Genomic DNA, 20,392 nt, shown 5'->3' with positions numbered 1-20,392 from the left:
TATGTTTGAGGACATGCATTGAAAGCTTTCTTCCATCTCCTAGAATTTATTGTTTGCATATAAAATATATGACATCATTACTGCATATATTTCTTCTCATATTACCATTATTTCTCCCAAGGATAATTTAGGATATCTCTATACTGATACTGAGAATTATCAAAAAATTGTTTTCAAGACAATATTTCATACTTTCATGAAAATACCATTTAATTCTTTATTTTATTTTTTCTGCTCTCTTGCATCATCTTTGAATATTGTAGCTCATATATAGTGGTTCTGAATAAACATCTTATATAATAATATTCACTTAAAAATAAATAAATATTTGGGGCGCCTGGGTGTCTCAGTCATTAAGCGTCTGCTTTCAGCTCAGGGTGTGATCCTGAAGTCCTGGGATCGAGCCCCACATCAGGCTCCTCTGCTGGGAGCTTGCTTCTCCCTCTCCCACTCCCCCTGCTTGTGTTCCCTCTCTCGCTGGCTGTCTCTCTCTCTGTCAAATAAATAAATAAAATCTAAATAAATAAATAAATAAATATTTTGTCATAAATAAATCAATGTCATATGCATTTACAGGAATGCCCATAAGTATATGCTGGATCACTTGTATTATTCGTATCATTTTCTTATCTGTTTTAAATGTCAAAATTTGTGTTTTGTTGCTGTTTTCTGGTGAATACTCATCAACCTATGTTGTAAGACTTTCATTAATTTATTAAATTATTATATTGTACATTTCTAAAAGTTTTTCTTTGTTATTTGGCACTTCATTTTATATAACACATGGAATTATTACTTTGGATTTAACAAATTCTCATACTGCTCTGAAGACATCAGATTTTTGTAAAGCTTTCTTGCATTTATGCCAATCAGTTTACTCAGTTTGTCTGTCTGTCTGTCTTTCCTATAATGACTTCCTCAACAGTCTGATGGCTTTGGTCCTAGAAATGTATGAGACACTGAAGCACTACAATCCTTTTAAGGCATAACATGCTGGGATATACTCAATGATGGTATTCCCTCTGGAGAAGATTTCCTCCACTCATTCCCACTTAGAATTCTCTCAAAACGCCATTACTCTTTCTCCTTTTATGTGTTTGTTCCTTAAAATTTCTTCTCCCAAAAGGTTCTTAACGTTTCATCTCTGATTCCCCTCACTACTCTCTTTCCCACTTTCTTTAAATTGATTACTTATTTATTATGTTAGTTGAGCCTTAAGACAGGAGGGTGATACAAATAGGGACTAAACTCTCACACTTATCTAAAAATGGAATGAGTTTTAAATACACAAAAATAAGAGGTAAAACAGAATAAGAGGGGCGCCTGGGTGGCATAGCGGTTAAGCGTCTGCCTTTGGCTCAGGGCGTGATCCCGGCGTTACGGGATCCAGCCCCACATTAGGCTCCTCCGCTATGAGCCTGCTTCTTCCTCTCCCACTCCCCCTGCTTGTGTTCCCTCTCTCACTGGCTGTCTCTTTCTCTGTCAGATAAATAAATAAAATCTTTAAAAAACCCCACAAAATTATGAAAAAAAACAGAATAAGAAAAGGTGCCATAAAGCAATTCATAATGTTATATGATTATTGAGAAGCAGATGAATACAACACAGATCTTTTCAGAGAGCTTGAGCAGAATCATGGAGCTACACTAAAAATTTAGAATAAGTTACCAGGAAAAGAGTTTCCTTAAACTAAAGCATTTGAATATTGAATGAAGAGGAAAAATTTTGCTTCATATAAATTATGTTTGGCAATAACTATTCATTGTTTATTTTTGGAGAAAAATATGCAGGTAATAATGCTTGGCATCTAAAAGCTTGATTTGACAAACTTTTTACAGAAAACAACAAAACAACAACAAAACAAAAGTACAAGCTAAAAAGATATATATCTACAACATGACCGGATAGACTACTTTAGTTTCAGAAATATTAGGGCTTAATTATAAAAGAAAAAATCAGTGCCTAAGAGTAATAAAATGTATTCAAGAATGGTTCTGTAATTTATGCATTTACATTGATTTATAATGCATACTTAAAAAGTATAAATTCTGATGTTGATAATGACTAAATTTACATAGAAAAATAAAATATGTGTATCTTAATAAAGTCACAGAAATATATTATCCTTACAAATTTACACATTTCCATTGAAATATTTTGGAGACATATGTATGCATCATCAAGTTTTTATCTATGAGTCAAAAATTGTTTCTTTTTCCAAAATATGTGTTAATTTTTTAAAGAGCTGCAATGTGTCCTGAATAAATCACAGTGGAAGTAAAATAATGAATTAATAAAGATTATTTTTTGTCCTGTTATGTGTCTCTCTTTAGGGAAAACTAAATTAATGTCCCATGGAAAATATTAATGAAACATCTACAGATTTCTTCTTATTGGGGTTGTTCCCACCATCAAGAATTGGCCTGTTCTTCTTCATTCTCATTGTTCTCATTTTCTTAATGGCTCTGTTTGGAAACCTGTCCATGATCATTCTCATCTTTCTGGACACCCATCTCCACACTCCCATGTATTTTCTACTTAGTCAACTCTCCCTCGTGGACCTGAACTTCATCTCCAACATTGTCCCCAAGATGGCTTCTGATTATCTCTTTGAAAATGAGACTATTTCTTTCATCGGGTGTGGTGTTCAGAGCTTCTTCTTTGTTGCTTTAGCTGGTGCAGAAGGGTTAATACTGGCCTCCATGGCCTATGATCGTTATGTGGCTATTTGCTTTCCTCTCCACTATCCCACTCGTATGAGCAAAAAAGTATGTGTGCTGCTAATAACAGGATCTTGGATCATGGGCTCAATCAACTCCTGTGCCCACACTGCATATGTCCTCAATATCCCTTACTGTCGATCCAGGACCATCAACCATTTCTTCTGTGATCTTGCAACCATGTTGACTCTGGCCTGCATGGACACCTGGGTCTATGAGTACACGGTGTTTTTGAGCATCACCCTCTTCCTTGTGTTTCCCTTCATTTGCATTTCATGTTCCTATGGCCGGGTTCTCCTTGCCATCTGCCGAATGCAGTCAACAGAAGGGAGGAAGAAGGCCTATTTGACCTGCAGCACCCACATCGCTGTGGTGTCTTTCTACTATGCACCCTTTGTTTACACTTATCTACGCCCAAGATCCTTCCGATCTCCCACAGAGGATAAGATCCTGGCTGTCTTCTACACCATCCTGACCCCAATGCTCAACCCCATCATCTACAGCCTGAGAAACAGGGAGGTGATGGGGGCTCTAAGACGAGTGATTCAGAGATTCTGCTCTGTAAAAATATAACAAAGTTCTCACTGCTGCTTAGAAATATATTAATTTCACCTTGTAAACTCCTTAAGAACAATGCCATTCTGTGATTGAATACAGAGATTATATAATATAAAAAAGTAAAATAATAAAGATTTGACAAAATAATTATATATTCCTAGTCACTCTGTTTTTGTGGTAATTTTTTTTTCTTTTTCTTTTTTCTTTTTTTTTTGTTACAAATAATTTATTAACTGCAAGTTGAAGTCTAAAGGCCACAGTTATTCTCAATATTACAAGTACAAATAGGAACACAATAGTCAAAATATGGAAAGAGCCCAGATATCCATCAAGAGATGAATGGGTAAGAAAAGGTATATATCATAATATAAATCAATGTTGGTATATATACACCATAATATAAATCAATTTAGACATATGTGGATATATTACCCAGCCATAAAAACAGAGAGGATTCTTGCTACTTCAGTGACATGAATGAAACTAGTGAGTATTATGTGCTAAGCAAAATAAGTCAGTCAGAGAAAGACGTATACCATATGATTTCACTCATATGTGAATTCAAGAAACAATGGAGCAAAGGGGAAAAAAGAGAGAGGCAAACCAATTAATAGACCTTTAACTCTAGATAACAAGCTGATGGTCACCAGACACCAGACAGGAGGGTATAGGGAATGTGTTAAGTAGGGGATGGGATTAAGTAGTGCCCCTGTGATGAGCACCAGATGTTGTATGGAAGTGCTGAATAACCACGTTGTATGCCTGAAACTAATATTACACTGTAGTTTCTCTAACTGGAATTAAAATAGTATCTTAAAAAAAAAACAGTTAAGTGGTGACAAATGATCTAATTTTAGGTGCGATGGACAATTTGTTTGTGTAGCAAGCATAGAATGCTGTTAAATACCACCCTTCAATGACAAGGAAGTGTGTAACGTAATTCACATTACATTCGATTTTTGCAAATGTTCTCAGTGTATATGCTTGGAAACATTTAGGAGTTTTGTGTTTTGATTTGTTTTGTTTTTAACCTGTACAAATGACCAATCTTGCTATTGATCAATTAATAAAGCAATATAACTTAATTCTCCTTGCAAAAATTAACATATATATCCATAAATATAATACACACATTTATATAAATATAAAACGCAAAACAATGAACAAAAGAAACAAATAAATTTAGCACATATGAAAGTGGAGAATTCCTGGATTCAAGCTGATCACTATCTTAACTAAGGTTTTGTGAGATTTCATTTCTGCCCACAGTAGACAGACATGTTATAGAACTGTGGTGGTTCTGTTATGTTATGATGACCTTCGGAAAGGGGTTCTTCTCAGTTCTCCATGCCACCAGTGGTTCCTATCCTAACGATATCCATCCTTATTTGTCTGCACAACATCAACTTTCTTGCTCACAGCTTGTCAGAATCAGTTGAATTATAAATAGAAAACACCTAGTAACCATCAGAGTTCCAGCAGCCCTGCTGGCAATCAGCACAGCAGGCCCCAGCTGAGCATGAGCTCTGGGGCTGGAGGAGAGCAGCAGGCACCTCAGGAGCATGAGCCCTGGGAGTCAGGGAGGCTCCTGAGAACCCACTATGTGGACACCCTAAGCCCTTCCAACAGGGACCAGGGCCTGTAGCCATTGGTCCTCTGAGACTGGGCCTCTGAGCTGCCCTGCGTAGGTCTCGCACAGCTAGACCTGTGGCCTAGAGGGGCTTGGCTGGTGTGAGGAGGACAATGTGGCTGGGGAGGTGAGTGCAGACTGGCGTGAGAGCCCAAGGCTGGTGCCATGGATTGCCAGGAACTGCTGGACAAGGGGCTGGCACATAGTCCTAAAAGGCCCCTGGGGCCAGGGGATGGTGGGGATGGGGTCATCACCATCCCTTCTCTCTCTTTCCTGTAGGAGCACCAGGCTCTCCGTGCCTGTGCTGTCCAAAATGTCAGATAAAATGTGTTCCACTGAGAGGAGCCCAGTGAGCACAGGCACGGGGCGGGGAACAGAGGTGGACTCCTGGGGTTCCCAAATGACCCTCAGGACACGAGACTGGCTGGTGGTGGGCATTTGGCTTTTGTTTCATATCAGGGCAGGTATCCCCCATCTGCCCACTTCTCCCCATGGGGAGAACTGCCCACTTCTCCCCATGGGGACAACTGTCCTGTGTGCCAGCGCAGGGCTCCTGCAGAGACCACCAGGAGCACTTCATTACCCAGCCCCACTTCCTTTCTGGTCCAGCCCCTCAAGTTCTGACCAGTGCCTAGAGTGAAACAGAGGAAGTGCTCAAGGGGTGGGGGTTCTCCCCAGTATTTGTGGGGGGGTTAACCAGCTCATCCCCCACACCAGGAACTGCACCAGGGATGCACTAGCTGAAGCCTCCCTTCCTGTCCTCTGGGAGATGGGCAGGGCAGGAAGCCAGAGGACCTGGGTACACCTGGGCCAGCACCACAGTTACCTGCCTGATTGACGAAAGCATTTTCTGGGGGTGGGAAAACTCTGGTGGGGGTCGTCCTCTGCCTTTTACAGCCCCTAGTCATTGCTTAAAGTTCATAGAATGTGCTTTCCCTTATTTATGCCTTTAACTACTTGCAGACATTTTTACTCTGTTTATGACCTCAGGGGGAACCTGAATGAAGGAAGGTCTGGTCATTGTTACTGCTGAGACTACTGCCTGTCCTAGCCAGATGCAGTCAGCCTGCTCAGTGCAGGGGACAGGGTCACTTCCATGCCCAAGTCTCACACTTCGGGGTTATTTGGTGTCTACTAGGTTTGCCACTGTCTTTTGTTTGGAGCTGTTGTGGAAAGTGCTGGGGGAGGCTCCAGGTTCAGTCCTTAGCTAAGTCTAGTGGGGCATCTGCTGCTGTTTTCCAGTCCCTCTTTTAACTTAAAAATGGCAAAGTGGCAAACAGGTGGTAGTGGCTGGAGTTTGTTCTTAGGTCTTGGTAATAGGGACTATAAATGCATTTAGTCCTTCACCAGATGCTAAAAATGCCAACTCTGCTTGCTCCTCCTGGAACGCTAGAATCAGGAGAAGGGTTGAAAGGTGAGAGAGCCCTGGAGCATCCAAGTGGGTTGGACTCTGCTGTACTCAGGTGGAGTGTAAGTGTGAAGTAGGAAAGGTGAGCTTAAAACTGCCATTGAATAGATTAGATAGATAGATAGATAGATAGATAGATAGATAGATGATAGATAGATAGATGATAGAGATAGATAGATAGATGATAGATAGATAGATAGATAGATAGATAGATAGATAGATGATAGATATCACAACTTCTTTCTCCATTCATGTGCCCATGGACACCTGGGCTCTTTACACACTTAGGCCACTGTGGACATTTCTCTTATAAACACTGGGGAAACAAGTGCCCCTTTGAATCACTATGTTTGTATCCTTTAGATAAATACCTGGTAGTGCAGTTGCTGGATCATAGAGTAGTTCTATTTTTTTTTAAGTTTTATTTTATTTATTTGAGAGAGACGCCATGAGCAGGGTGGGGGAAGAGGAAGAAGCAGACAGCCCAATGAGCAGGGAGCATATTGTGGGGCTCAATCCCAGGACCCTGGGATCATGACATGAGCTTAATGGCAGACACTTAACTGACTGTGCCTCCCAATAGCCCCAGGTAGTTCTATTTTTAATTTTTTGAGGAACCTCCATAGCATTTCCCAGAGGGGCTGCACCAGCTTACATTCCCACCAAAAGTGTAAGAGGGATCCCCTTTCCCCACATCCTCTCCAACATTTGTTGTTTCTTGTCATGTTAATTTTGCCAATCTGACTGGTGCAAGTTGGTATCTCATTGTGGTTTTTACTTGTACTTCCCTGATGCTGAGTGATGTTATAACCTTTTCTCATGTGTCTGTTGGTCATTTGTTTATACACAATGGAATATTACTCTGCCATCAAAATGAATGACAGCTTGGCATTGCAACCATGTGGATGAAACTAGAGGGCCATGCTAGGTGAAATAAGTCAGTCATGGAAAATCAAATACAATGTGATTTTACTCATATGTGGAATTTAAGAAACAAAACAGATGAAAATAGGGAAAGGGAACAGAAAATAAAATAAGAGGAAATCTGAGAGGGAGGCAAACCATAAGAGACTCTTAACTGTATGGAACATACTGAGGGTTGCTGGAGGGGAAGTGGGTGGGGGATGGGGTAACTGGGTGATGGGCATTAAGGAGGGAATTTGATGTAATGAACACTAGGAGTTATATGCAACAGTTGAATCTCTGAATTCTGCCTCTGAAACTTATAATACAGTATATATTAATTAAATTGAATTTAAATAAATAAAACTAAAAAAACCTGCTATTGAGTTTTCTTTCAGATTTAAGGTACATTGGGAAGTTTGTAATTCAGGTATCCCTTGACGGTGCAGATGTAAGCATGTTGCTGGACAATATTGCTCTACCTTGACAATGAGCTATCAATCTGTTTTCTAATGAAGGATACTATGGGAAGGTGGTCCTGTGAAGACACAATGAAGGAAATTTGAAGAACTGCCTTAATGTTTACTTCAGGAGAAAAAAAAAGAGTGCATTTTTAAGTTCATGGGATGAATCTGAGATGAGTCCTACCACCTATGTATTTCAGTGCAATACTTGTGTGAATTATAAGTTGAATTACAGTTATAATTCATCTTTACCTTTGTTAAGAAAATTGTCATTTGTATAACAAATGATATACTGTGTATGTTCATACATTCCAGGACAAACCACTAAAACTTGAGATTTCACTGCACAGATTAGCTGGGAAAAAGAAGAGATGGGAGAGCCTAGGAGGGAGAAACCCCTTTCATGGCTCTCAAGGAATGATTATAAATCGTTTAGAGCAAAGGAACATTACTTACAGTGTCTGGATTGAGATGTGCAGGTGTATGCGCTCTCCCACCAGGCCCTACTGTCCCAAATTGGGAGCCTTCTGTTCTTAAATCAGTGTAATTTCTCCTCCATGAAGTCTTCCCTGATATTCATAACCAGAATACTTTCCTTTGACTTCCCCTTTTCCTGCTTCACCTAAAAGTGCATGTGTAAAAGCAATTATTTCAGGTGGCACAGACTTTATGTTTTGCCAATTCCAGTTTATTCATTTACTTTTGAAAAATGGAGATATAACTGACATGTAACATTCTGTTCCTTTCAGGTGTATATCAGAGTTATATACATATATATTATGAAATAATCACCACTTAATTCTGGTTAACATCTCTCCCCACGTTACACGTTTCCTTGTGATAAGAAATTTAAGATCTTTTGCCACAGAAACGTTCAAATATACAGTACAATGTACAATATACAATCAAATATAATTAAGTATACTCCCATTAACTACAGTCCTCATAAAAAAGTTTCATCCATTTTCTCAACTTAGCTTCTGTCTTTAAGACACATATGTCCTTTAAGTGCAGAAGCAAGTGCTTGGTTCCCTCTTCATTCAGAATAGTTTTGCCCTGTGACAATAACAATGACAATAACCCTCTGATAACCTGGCATGGTCCTTGAGAAGTGGTTAAGAGCATCTTCAGCAGACATTGGCAGTGCTGAGTCCCTGTGGGAACAGGCAGCTGCTGAGCAGGGGCATGGGGTGATGAAAACCCAGGCAGGAAGATCCCTCTGATTGTGAAGGAGGATTTGCAGCTGGAAAGACAAGAGTTTCTTACTGTGAGAAAGAAGGAGACATGAGAGCTACTGCTAGAGTGACTGTGAGTCTGAGCAAGGGACTGGGAGCCTGGGCTCTCTGGCAAAGTTTATTCTGGACTGATAATCAATCCTTGGAATGCTTACACATTGGAATTATGAAGTCAGCAAAGAAAAAGTAGGCTCACCCATTCCATAAGTGCTAATTTAATCGTGTCTACTTTGGCCAATAATGTCCTAGGCTGTGGGATGTAAGGGACAGGACAAGGAAACAGATGCTGATATGCTGGTTTGGTGTGCAGGAAACCTCACAAATGGGACAGAGATCCAAATTGGAGGCTCGTCTGTATCCCATTACAGAAGATGCACTGGTTTATTCATGTCTGTCTTCATGTCACTCAGCTTTGAGCACCTGTTGCATGCCAGGAATTGTCATTGGGAGCTCAGTCCTTTCAGTCTAGGGAAATGCCCAGAATGAGTCTGGGAGTGGACGCAAGTGCTGCTGAGTGGGCCCTCAGACTCTGCAACAGGGGCATGATGATATGAGTGCCTATGCTGACAAGGGAGTGACTGTGCTTCCAAAGGTTAGTAGGACTGAGAATATCTTAGTGAAGCCCATAATTGGGGAGCATTATCGTTCTGCTTGACAAATGGCACAATCACCCAGGGGTTGTTTCTTATAAATTACTCATTCAGAAATGATCACTTAAATTATTTACTTAACCTAATGTTAAATTTTCTACCACACTCCCACTCCTGGATACACCATACTTTTCCCAACTCTCCTTCTATGCCATTATGGTTTGGTGCATAGACATCACCCCTTGGGCACTGCATGTAAGGCAGGAACTTCCAGGAAGACCTGCATCCGAACGAAGAACCTCTCCACCTCATGAAGCTGAGCCTGTCTCTCACTGCACTGCTTTGTTTCTTATTTTAAGGCCTCCACATCTCCCTTGAGGATGGAGCACCTCTCCTTTAACAGAAGAATCTCAGACAATGACTCCACAGTGCTCAGGGCCTGGGTCTCCTCTCCAAAGCCCTCCCATCCCCCTTCCTCATTTCTTGGCCTTATTTTTAATACAGTCTTCAAACCACTCGATTGCTTCATCTCCTAGGGCACAGTGTAATTTTCTGAGAGCACCTGTCTTCTGAGGACACCCCCCCAATATGCATAATGCCCAGATAGCAGGCCACAAGGACCTCAGGCTGAAGTAAATCAAAGGTGAGAAGGGACTCCAATACTCACTTCTCTTCAGAGTTGAAAGTCATCGGGTTTTGGGTCAGGCTGGTGTTCCAGTGACTTTTAGCCCACTGATAAGCTGGGATGGAGGGCTCATGGTTTGAAGGCTCCAAGGTGGCCATCAGTCAAGTGGACACATCAGTGCAATGCTGAGCAGGTTTGCAGGTCTCGTAATCTGACACCCACTGGCAAGCCCAGTGTTTGACGGCTCTGTGCTCTGGGGGAAGGAAGGCTCCATGTCCAAGGGAACATAGTGAACTTGCTGTCCAGGTGCCTGCTTGGCCTAGTGCAGAGCTGTGTTGTTGGTCTTCCGGTCCAAGGACACATGGTGAGACTGCTGTCCAGGTTCCTGCTTGGCCTAGAAGAGAACAGAGTTTTTGGTCTCCAGGTCCAAGGGCACATGGTGATGCTTCTGTTCAGGTGAATCATTATTCCAGTACTGAGCTGGGATGCAGGACTCATGGTTTCTTCACACGTGGCAAGCTCAGTGTTCTCTGGTCTTTCTTGCCTTGTCCTGCACTGGGCTGACCCTCTTGAGGTATGTGGGCTCCTTGTCCACCCAGTGTCTGTGTGACTCATCTGCTCAGTGTCAAATGGGATCAGAAGGCTCCGGACTTTGGGTTCCTGGTGGGGGCTCTGTTCTGGGGTCTGAATGTGTGTGTTTTATGCTGTGCTTGAGGGTTTTTGTCTGTGGGAAACTGGTTGGTCAGATTTCTGGTAAATTAGTTTGTCCACTGCTGAGCTGGTTCAGATAGTTTGTGGTCTGAGGACCTGTGTTCCAATGACTCACACTATGTCCAGCAATGTGGTGATTCCTTGTCCCAGTACTTACTTGTTTTGTAAAATCCCCTCTCTGCTAAGTGTCTGGAGGCATTGTACACATTGTGCACATGTGGGTTGGCTGGATGTTCAGGGCATTCATGTGCCCTGTGTTGAGCCAGGTTGGAGAGTTCCAGAGTAGTAGTGTGCCCAGGGCTCCCTCAGGACGTGGACTCAGCTTTCCTGTCCTGAGCCCGGTTGTGACCCCAGAGGTATGGGCCCCAAGCAGCTGAGAATCCACAGTATTCTGACTTCCAGTGTCCCACTCCCACATGCCAAATGGGAATGTGTCCCTGGCAGCTGGGCCATCCTCATAGAGGGAAATGATTCCAGGAGTTTCCGTGTGCAGGTTCAAGGACTCTCAGGACCACAGAGGGGCACAAAGGTAGGTACGAACATGAAGGTGGTGTGTAGAGTGTTGGTGAGAGGTCCAGAGCAGGAGGAGTGGGCAGGGGGCTTACCATGGGCAGGAACAGAGAACAGGGCAGAGAACGTGAGGAATAGCAGGAAGAGCTGTGGCTGAAGCACCATCTCTCTCCTCAGTGCAGCCTCAGCTGTTGCCATGCTTTTATAACACCCTGGGGCATCACAATGCCTTCTTGTGATGTCACCACCATGCCCTGGCCAATCATCAGGGATTGCTCAGATTGGCCTTGTGTGAGTGGCCAATCACCAGGCAGTTCAGGTGGTCAGTGACAGATGGTTTTTCAGTAGCCCTCACGTCATCATTGCCTGGAAACCATGTTTTAATGGAAAACAGGTAAACTTTGTTTCAAGACAAAAAATTCATATTTGGGATGTATTTATAGTCAATGTCATGCTGAGGCTGAAAGACTCAACTAGTACAAAACTAATTGGGTAATTCAGAGTCACCATTCCCTAAAACACTGACACTGATGTTAACCAAGACAAGGGCCATTAGACCCCATGAAAGGTCACTCTTGAGGGGTAAGTCAGACAACATGTCACTACAGCAAATGCTACTCTCACGTCATCCATCAGAGCTTAAATATAAGTGTAGAAAATTGTAGGCATTATGTTTGGTACATCTTCCCACAATAAACCTAAACCTGGGAAGGATGAAGCTGTGCCACAAGTCATAACCTATTTCCAAAACTTCATTCAGCCTCACAGAAGGGGGACAACAGAATCCAGCCTGTCAGCAAGTTCACAGTCTTCATGTCCAGATCCAATCAGAAAGTACAGGAGGGAGGAGTTAAGTTTGTCTCCTGACTGGAATACAACTGCATACATATCGGATCATTCTGAACATCCATGAAATCAGAGATCTGAGAGTATAAATGCTGCAAGGCTACATGTAGAAAAGCGACCACCATTTGGAAGGTAGGGAGTGTGGAGACTTGAGGCAGGTGTGATACAGCTGAGGATAAAGCAGAGGGAGGGTTCTGCTTAAGGAGGCTACCACAATGTATTCTAAGCAATGGGGTACAAATACAGATCTTTTGGAAGTCTAGAGAAAGAAATGTGGTATAGACATTCAGTGGAATATTATTCAGCCACCAAAAGGAATGAATTTTGCAATTTGCAATGATGTGCATGGAACTAGAAGGTATAATGCTAAGTGAAATAAATCAGTCAGAGAAAGACAAATGCTGTATGATTTCTCTCATGTGTAATTTAAGAAACAAAACCAATGAACGTACGGGAAGGGAAGAAAAAATAACATAAAATGAAACCAGGGAGGGAGGAAAACCATAAGACACTCTGCACTGTAGGAACAAACTGAGAGTTGTTGGAGGGGAGGTGACTGGACATGGGGTGATTGGGTGATGTGCATTAAGGAGAGCACTTGATGGAATGAGCACTAGGTGTTATATGTGACAATGTATCACTAAATTGTACCCCTCAAACTAATTTAAAAAAACAGGGGATGTGTTCAGGAACCTTCTGTATTTGTTCCCCACTGGCACACAGTAAGCTCCCATTAATTACTTGCTGAAAGTGTGAGGTCAGATGGAGCTGTTTCCTCACCAAACAGATACACAGGCTCTGGGCTCAGGGGAGAGAAGAGTAAGGACTAGAGGGATGCTCTCTGAAGCAGGGAGATAGATGGGTGTCCCTGTGAGGACAATGAAGAGAAGAGCATGTGGCCTAGAAATGAACCCCAACCAAAGGGGCACAGAGGAAAAAATTGGCAAAGGAAGCTGAAACAGAAATCAGAAAAGAAGGGAACCGGAAGTAAAATTATCACTGAAGTAAAGAGCGGGGCATCCCCAAGAGTCCAGAGTTACCTGCTGCCCCTAGTCAGGCTGAGTGAGGCTAATTCCAGCTGGACTGCATTTGGGTTTTTGTCACTCTCAGACAAACCCAATTCTGTTATATACATATAGTTTCTGACTCATTTTTTTAAATTGAAGCATCGTTGATACCCAATATTATTTTAGTGTGATTGGACAAGGTTTTACCTTATGCTACACTCACCCCAAGTGTAGTTACCATACGTCACCAGAGACACTTATTACAATAACATTGACCATATTCCTATGCTGTGCCTTTTGGCCCCGTGACTTATTCATCCCATAATGGGAAACCTATGTCTCCCACTCCCATGGCCCCCTCACCTCCTGTCTGGCAACCATTACTTTGTTCTTTGTATTTATAGCTCTGATTCTGCTTTTTGATAGTTTGTTTATTCACTTGTTTTGCTTTCAGATTCCACATAGGACTGAAATCCTATGGTATTTGTCTTTCTCTGTCTGACCTATTTCACTTAAGTTTATACCATCTGGGTCCATCCATGTTGTTCCAAATGGCAACACCTCATCTTTTTTATGGCTGAGTAATTTTCCAGTGTGTATATATACCACCTGTTCTTTATCCATTCATCTATTTGCTGTAGACAGTAAGATTTATTTCAATTTTCGAATTTGACAAAAAAATAAGAAAAAATCACACTGTGCTCGTATATATGTAGAGTGTGGACATGTTCAGAGGAATAACATTAGGTAGCATTGTTTCTCTTCAACCACATGATAATACTGCATATGCCATAACACTTGACAACAGCAATCCATCAGCAGTTGTACGGACATTATGATTTTACATGTCTATACATGAGAAGAAAGTTGACATATTCCCAGCACTTTCTTTTTTAAATAATGGCTGTTTCCAGCCTAGCAGAGCAGGTCTCCACACATGCTATGGAAATTACAGCTTTTAAATTCTAACAGTGGCTGTATTAGAAGTCCTGTCTTTCCAGATCCCAACATAAATGAGGAAGTTGCCATTTACAATAACAACCAGAAGTTTATTAACAGGTTGGTGAAGTTTACCCTCCAATGTGTAAAATATTGCAGTGAGTAAAAATAAATAAAGCTGTGGTAGTCTTGTTTACATTATAGATCACAAGAGACACTAAACATAAAATTGTCCTTATCTTTCACAATCGAATTATTTATATTCAAATTACAGCTGTTCCACAAATTTAAGGAAAACAAACTGGTTTGAGAAAGGTTCAAAGACGTTCACACCCCAGCACTATTTGGCTCCAGTTGCCATGGACCACAGTGATGAAATACCCCGTGTGTTAATAGAAGGCACAAGGTATGAATAGGCCATGCTCTCTCCTTATGCCGTTTTACCTGTTACACACCAGTGAATTCTTTGAGATGAAATTGATAAAAAATTCAGCACACAGTGCACTTTGATAGCATATAGCATCTGAAATTATTCAAAGGTCTGAAAACAGTCTTCTAATGCAAGCCTGAATCATATTATATTCGGTCTCACCATCACTGGAAAAAATACCCATCACTAAACCCTGATACACATTCGTAGCCATTTCACCGTCTTCTATCATGGTCAGTGTTCAGGAGGCAAAGCCTGACCCAGAATCCTTGTTCACATTTTCTCCAAGGGCTTCTCCATGCACAGTGGCCATTCTGCTTCTGTCTCCTGTTTGACACCTGCAGGCATGAGTATCAGGGCTTACCACACGTCTGACAGGGAAATGACACCCACGATGCTATCTGCTTCACTTGTTACCTGCAGCCCAGAGGTCAGCCCATGCTAATCTGTCCAGGATTTCCAGGTTACCGTACTTCACAACGCCCTCAAGACTCTGTGAGCGGTGCTGAGGGCCTGGTCACTGTGATTTCTAGGTTACTGAACGTTTTCTCAGCAGCAAGCTTAATTATATCAGACTTGGAATAAATATCCACAACTTCTCCTGACTCGTGCACCACAGGGAAGGCCAGCAACTGTCTTTCTACAAAGGCATTTAAGGTTGTACTGATGGGAGTCTCCTGGTGGATGAAGGGATGTTGTGGTGGGTCCCAAATGCAAGAACATCCAGGTTCTGCTTCATGAAGGCAGGCTTTGGCAGACCAGACCTAAAATGCTGGAAGGACGTGAAGATTCGTTTGTGGTTACGTATACAAAGTGCAGTCCACTGATCGATCAATAACTGGCAATGAGTGGATTTTACTTCTGATCAGTGTGTACAGCATGGAAAACATTTGCATCTGGAGCTATATTCCCTGAAGGCTTACGTGTTTCCTGGGGATGAGGCTCCCTCCCTGTTTCATTTTTTTAAGTATTTTTTATTGTTTTTATTTTTATTTGTTTTAATATTTTTTATTTTGTTACATTAGTCACCATAGAGTACATCCCCAGTATTGATGCAATGTTCCATGACTCATTATTTGCATATAACAACCAATGAACCATGAAATATGTGCCCTCCTTGATACCCAATACTGGCCTATCCCAATCCCCCAATACCCTCCCCTCTGAAGCCCTCAGTTTGTTTCCCAGAGTCCACAGTCTCTCATGCTTCATTTCCCTTCTGTTTACCCCCCCTTCATTCTTCCCTTCCTTCTCCTACCGATCTTCCTATTTTTTCTTTTTTTATACTAATTTTTTAAATTATATTATGTTTGTCATCATACAGTACATCTCTGGTTTTTGATGTAAAGTTCAATGATTCATTAACTGCGTATAACACCCAGTGCACCATGCAATATGTGCCCTCCTTACTACCCATCACCAGCCTATCCCATTCCCCCACCCCTCCCCTCTGAAGCCCTCAGTTTGTTTCTGAGTCCATAGTCTCTTATGCTTCATCCCCCCTTCTGTTTACCCCCCTTTCTTTATTCCTTTTTTCTCCTACCGATCTTCCTAGTTCTTATGTTCCATAGATGAGAGAAATCACATGATAATTGTCTTTCTCTGCTTGACTTATTTCACTTGGCATTATCTCCTCCAGTGCCGTCCATGTTGCAGCAAATGTTGAGAAATCGTTCATTTTGAGAGCTGAGTTATATTCCATTGTATATATGGGCCACATCTTCTTAATCCAGTCATCTGTTGAAGGGCATCTCGGCTCCTTCCATGATTTAGCTATGTGGACAATGCTGCTATGAACACTGGGGTGCATATGGCCCTTCTTTTCACTATGTCTGTATCTTTGGGGTAAATACCCAGTAGTGCAATTGCTGGATCATTTGGTGGCTCAATTTTTAACTTTTTAAGGGACCTCCACACTGTTTTCCAGAGTGGCTGTACCAACTTCCATTCCCACCAATAATGGAGGAGGGATCCCCTTAATCCACATCCTCTCCAACATTTGTTGTTTCCTGCTTTGTCAATTTTTGCCATTCTAACTGGCATAAGGTGGTATCTCAGTGTGCTTTTGATTTGAATTTCCCTGATGGCTAATGATTTTGAACATTTTTTCATGTGTCTGTTAGCAATTTGTATGTCCTCATTGGAAAAGTGTTCATATCTTCTGCCCATTTTATGATTTGTTTATTTGTTTCTGTGTATTGAGTTTGAGAAGGTGTTTATAGATCTTGTATACCAGTCTTTTATCTGTAGTGTCATTTGCAAATATCTTCTCCAATTCCGTGAGCTGCCTCTTAGTTTTTTTGACTGTTTCTTTGGCTATGCAGAGTTTTTATCTTGATGAAGTCCAACAAGTTCATTTTTTCTTTCGTTTCTCTTGCCTTTGGAGATGTGTCATGAAAGAAGTGGCTGTGTCCGATGTCATAGAGGTTGCTGCCTATGTTCTCCTCTAGGATTTTAATGGATTCCTGTCTCACATCGAGGTCTTTCATCCATTTGGAGTTTATCTTTGTGTATGGTGTGAGAGAGTGGTCAAGTTTCATTCTTTTGCATGGAGCTGTCCAATTTTCCCAGCACCATTTATTGAAGAGACTGTCTTTTTTCCACTGGATGCTTTTTCCTGCTTTGTCAAAGATTAGTTGCCCAAAGAGCCGAGGGTCCATTTCTGGGTTCTCTATTCTGTTCCATTGGTCTATGTGTCTGTTTTTGTGCCAGTACCATGCTGTCTTTGTTCTCACAGTTTTATAGTACAACTTGAAATCCAGCAACGTGATGTTCCCAGCTTTCTTTTTCCTTTTCAACAATTCCTTGGTGATTCGGGGCCTTTTCTGGTTCCATACAAATTTAAGGACTATTTGTTCCAGTTCTTTGAAAAATGTCATTGGTATTTTGATTGGGATAGCATTGAAAGTGTAGATTGCTCTGAGTAGCATGGACAATTTAACTATTTTAATTCTTTTGATCCATGAGCATGGTATATTCTTCCATCTTTTTGTGTCTTCTGCAATGTTTTTCAAGAATGATTTATAGTTTCTAGAATATAGATCCTTTACGTCTCTGGTTATTTCCTAGATAACTTATGATATTTGGTGCTATTATAAATGGAATGGATTCCCTAATTTCTCTTTCATCAGTCTCATTGATAGTGTATAAAAATGCAACTGATTTCTGAGCATTAATTTTGTATCCCACCACATTACTGAATTGCTCCATAACTTCTAGTAGTTTGGCAATGGATTCTTTTGGGTTTTCATATAGAGTATCATGTCTTCTGCGAAGAGAGAGAGTTTGATTTCTTCTTTGCCAGTTTGGATTCCTTTTATCCCTTTTTGTTGTCTGATTGCCATTGTAAGGATTTCTAGTACTATTTTGAATAATAATGGCAAGAGTGGGTATCCTTGTTGTGTTCCTGATCTTAAGGGAAAGGCTTCCAGCTTTTCCCCATTGAGAATGATATTTCCTGTAGGCTTTTCATAGATGGTTTTTATGAGATTGAGGAATGTACCCTCTATCCCTACACTCTGAAGGGTTTTAATCAGGAAAGGATGCTGTATTTTGTCAAATGCTTTTTCTGCATCTATTGAGAGGATCATATGGTTCTTGACTCTGATCGATTTGTGAATGTTGAACCACCCTTGCATCCCAGGGATGAATCCCACTTGGTCATGATGGATAATCCTTTTAATGTACTGTTGGATCCTATTAGCTAGGATCTTGTTGAGAATTTTGGCATCCATGTTCATCAGGGATATCAGGCTGTAATTCTCCTTTTTGATGGGTTCTTTGCCTGGTTTGGGGATCAAGGTAATATTGGCCTCATTCCTGGAAACCAATAAGCTACCGAGACTGAAACCAGAAGAAATTGATTTTTTAAACAGACCAATTAATTATGAAGAGATTGAAGCAGTAATTAAAAACCTTCCAAAACACAAAACTCCAGGGCCTGATGGATTCCCTGGGGAATTCTACCAAACATTCAAAGAAGAAATAATACCTATTCTGCTAAAGCTATTTCAAAAAATAAAAACAGAAGGAAAACTCCATCCCTGTTTCAATCTTATGTGCCTCTAATTCATAAATCTGTACCAGGGTTGACTTATGCCATGTCTGTGGTGTTTTAGGAACTCTGTAATTGTTACCATTCCTACAAAATTTGTTTTGTCCTCTCCCGCAGTGTCACTGCTGGAACACCATTGGCTGCTAAGGCACAGAAGGCTTTCTAACTTGTAATATCAATGACAACACGCTTTGAAGAGTTGGAAAGATGTGGTGAACCTTGTGTTACCTCAGTAGATGAAAACCCACGTTCTAAGTCTTGTGCTTCCCCTTCCAACTGGAATTTCTTTCACATGCTGGCTTCCTGGTCCAGGGCCTGCAGCCCACTGCTACCAAAGAGGAGGAGGACCAGGATTTGCAGGTACTTCTGAGCGTTTGTCTGGCCACGGTTGCAGGGGTACCATGGTGTGGGTTGGGACTCTTCAGGGTGTGGGCAGAGTGTGGGGGCCTAGGGTTACCAATAGTTTGTGGGGGTGTGGTGGGGTGTGCAAATATGAAGGTTCTGGAGAGGCCCTGCGGTGCATAGGCCCTGGGTTATGGGTGGTATCCTTTGGGAGGTGTGGCAGACTGGGGAGATCTGGTGGTATAGACAGGGATTCCTGGCTAGGCAAGCAGGAAGGTGGTGTTTAGGCTGATGGACAGCCCTTATCAATTCCTCTCTGGTGGATACCTGGGTTGTTTCCACGCCTTGGCTACTGTAACTCATGGTACAATAAATGTAGGGGTGCATGCATCTTCACACTGAGGGCACCTGGGCAGGTTAGCTGAAGCTGACGTCGATACAAGCTGGTGTCACAGGGCTCTCTGTGCAGAGGGCTCCCTGGCAGGGTGGCTGGAGTGGAGATGGATCAGGAGCTACTGTTTTCTGGGGTGCTCTGCACAGGGGGTGCCCTAGCAGGACAGCTGTAGCTGATATGGGTGTGGGGTGGAGTGTCCCAGGGCTCTTTGCAGATAAGGCACTTTGGGAGGGTAGCAGCAGCTCAAATGGATTCAGGATTGGTGGAGCTTCTCTGTACACAGGATCTCCTAGCAGGATGTCTGAAACTCAAGTGGATGAAAGCTGGGGTGTCCTGGGGTCTTCAGCCCTGTGAGTGTCCTGACAGAGTGCAGGCAGGGAGGTCCTGGGCTTTCCACATAGTGGGCTCCTTGTCAGGGAAGCTGCAGCTGAAGCAGTCAAGATCATGTGGCCATGCAGGGGTGCCCTAGCAAGCCGGGGTCTACAAGCGTAGAGTGTTGTGGGGTGCTTACCACCTGTGTCTGCTCAGAGTGATATCTGGAGCTGTCATGAATGCTGACCCAGGGTGTCCCAGTGTGTGCCATGCTGGGGCTGCCTTCTTGGCACAGCTTGGGTTGAGTGGGCTGGGGACCCAGGGCTCAGCAAGGTAATAAGCTGGCTGGGGCACTCAGACCCTGCTTCTGTCCATGTTATCAAGGTGGAGGGGAATCAGAACCATGGCTCTTGACAGCACCTCAGCACAGAAAGAGATCCTGCACCACCCCCTCCTCATTTGGGGGGTCTCAAAGGATGGGTCCTTCATATCCTAGTTGCCCTTTAAACTGCAGCTTGTTTTCTGTGATCCAGGGCAGACAGATCAGCTTCCAGCCGCCAGAAGTATGTCTCCCACTGCAGTTGGCAGGATGGTGAGGGTGTCTCTGTCATGTGTTGTACAGAAGCTGTTCAGTCGGCCCTCAGTTCTTCTTCAGGAGGATCTGCTCTATAAATTGGTGTAGACTTGATGTGTCCGTGGATAAGGTGAGCTCAG

General features: G+C 42.3%; 1 protein-coding gene and 1 pseudogene across 1 annotated transcript; one reads left to right on the top strand and one right to left on the bottom strand.

The window, feature by feature from the left end:
* The first annotated feature begins 2,354 nt into the window (after positions 1-2,354).
* Positions 2,355-3,293, top strand: LOC113261408 (olfactory receptor 2L8-like). Its single transcript, XM_026507533.2, has one exon. The coding sequence runs from the start codon at positions 2,355-2,357 to the stop codon at positions 3,291-3,293; it is 939 nt and encodes a 312-aa protein (XP_026363318.2).
* Positions 3,294-14,849: 11,556 nt separating this feature from the next.
* Positions 14,850-19,335, bottom strand: LOC113261870 (5'-AMP-activated protein kinase subunit gamma-2-like; annotated as a pseudogene).
* Positions 19,336-20,392: the final 1,057 nt, after the last annotated feature.

This window comes from Ursus arctos, unplaced genomic scaffold (assembly GCF_023065955.2).
Source record: "Ursus arctos isolate Adak ecotype North America unplaced genomic scaffold, UrsArc2.0 scaffold_5, whole genome shotgun sequence".
Classification (NCBI taxonomy): domain Eukaryota; kingdom Metazoa; phylum Chordata; class Mammalia; order Carnivora; family Ursidae; genus Ursus; species Ursus arctos.
This window is presented reverse-complemented; position numbering and strand designations above follow the sequence as displayed.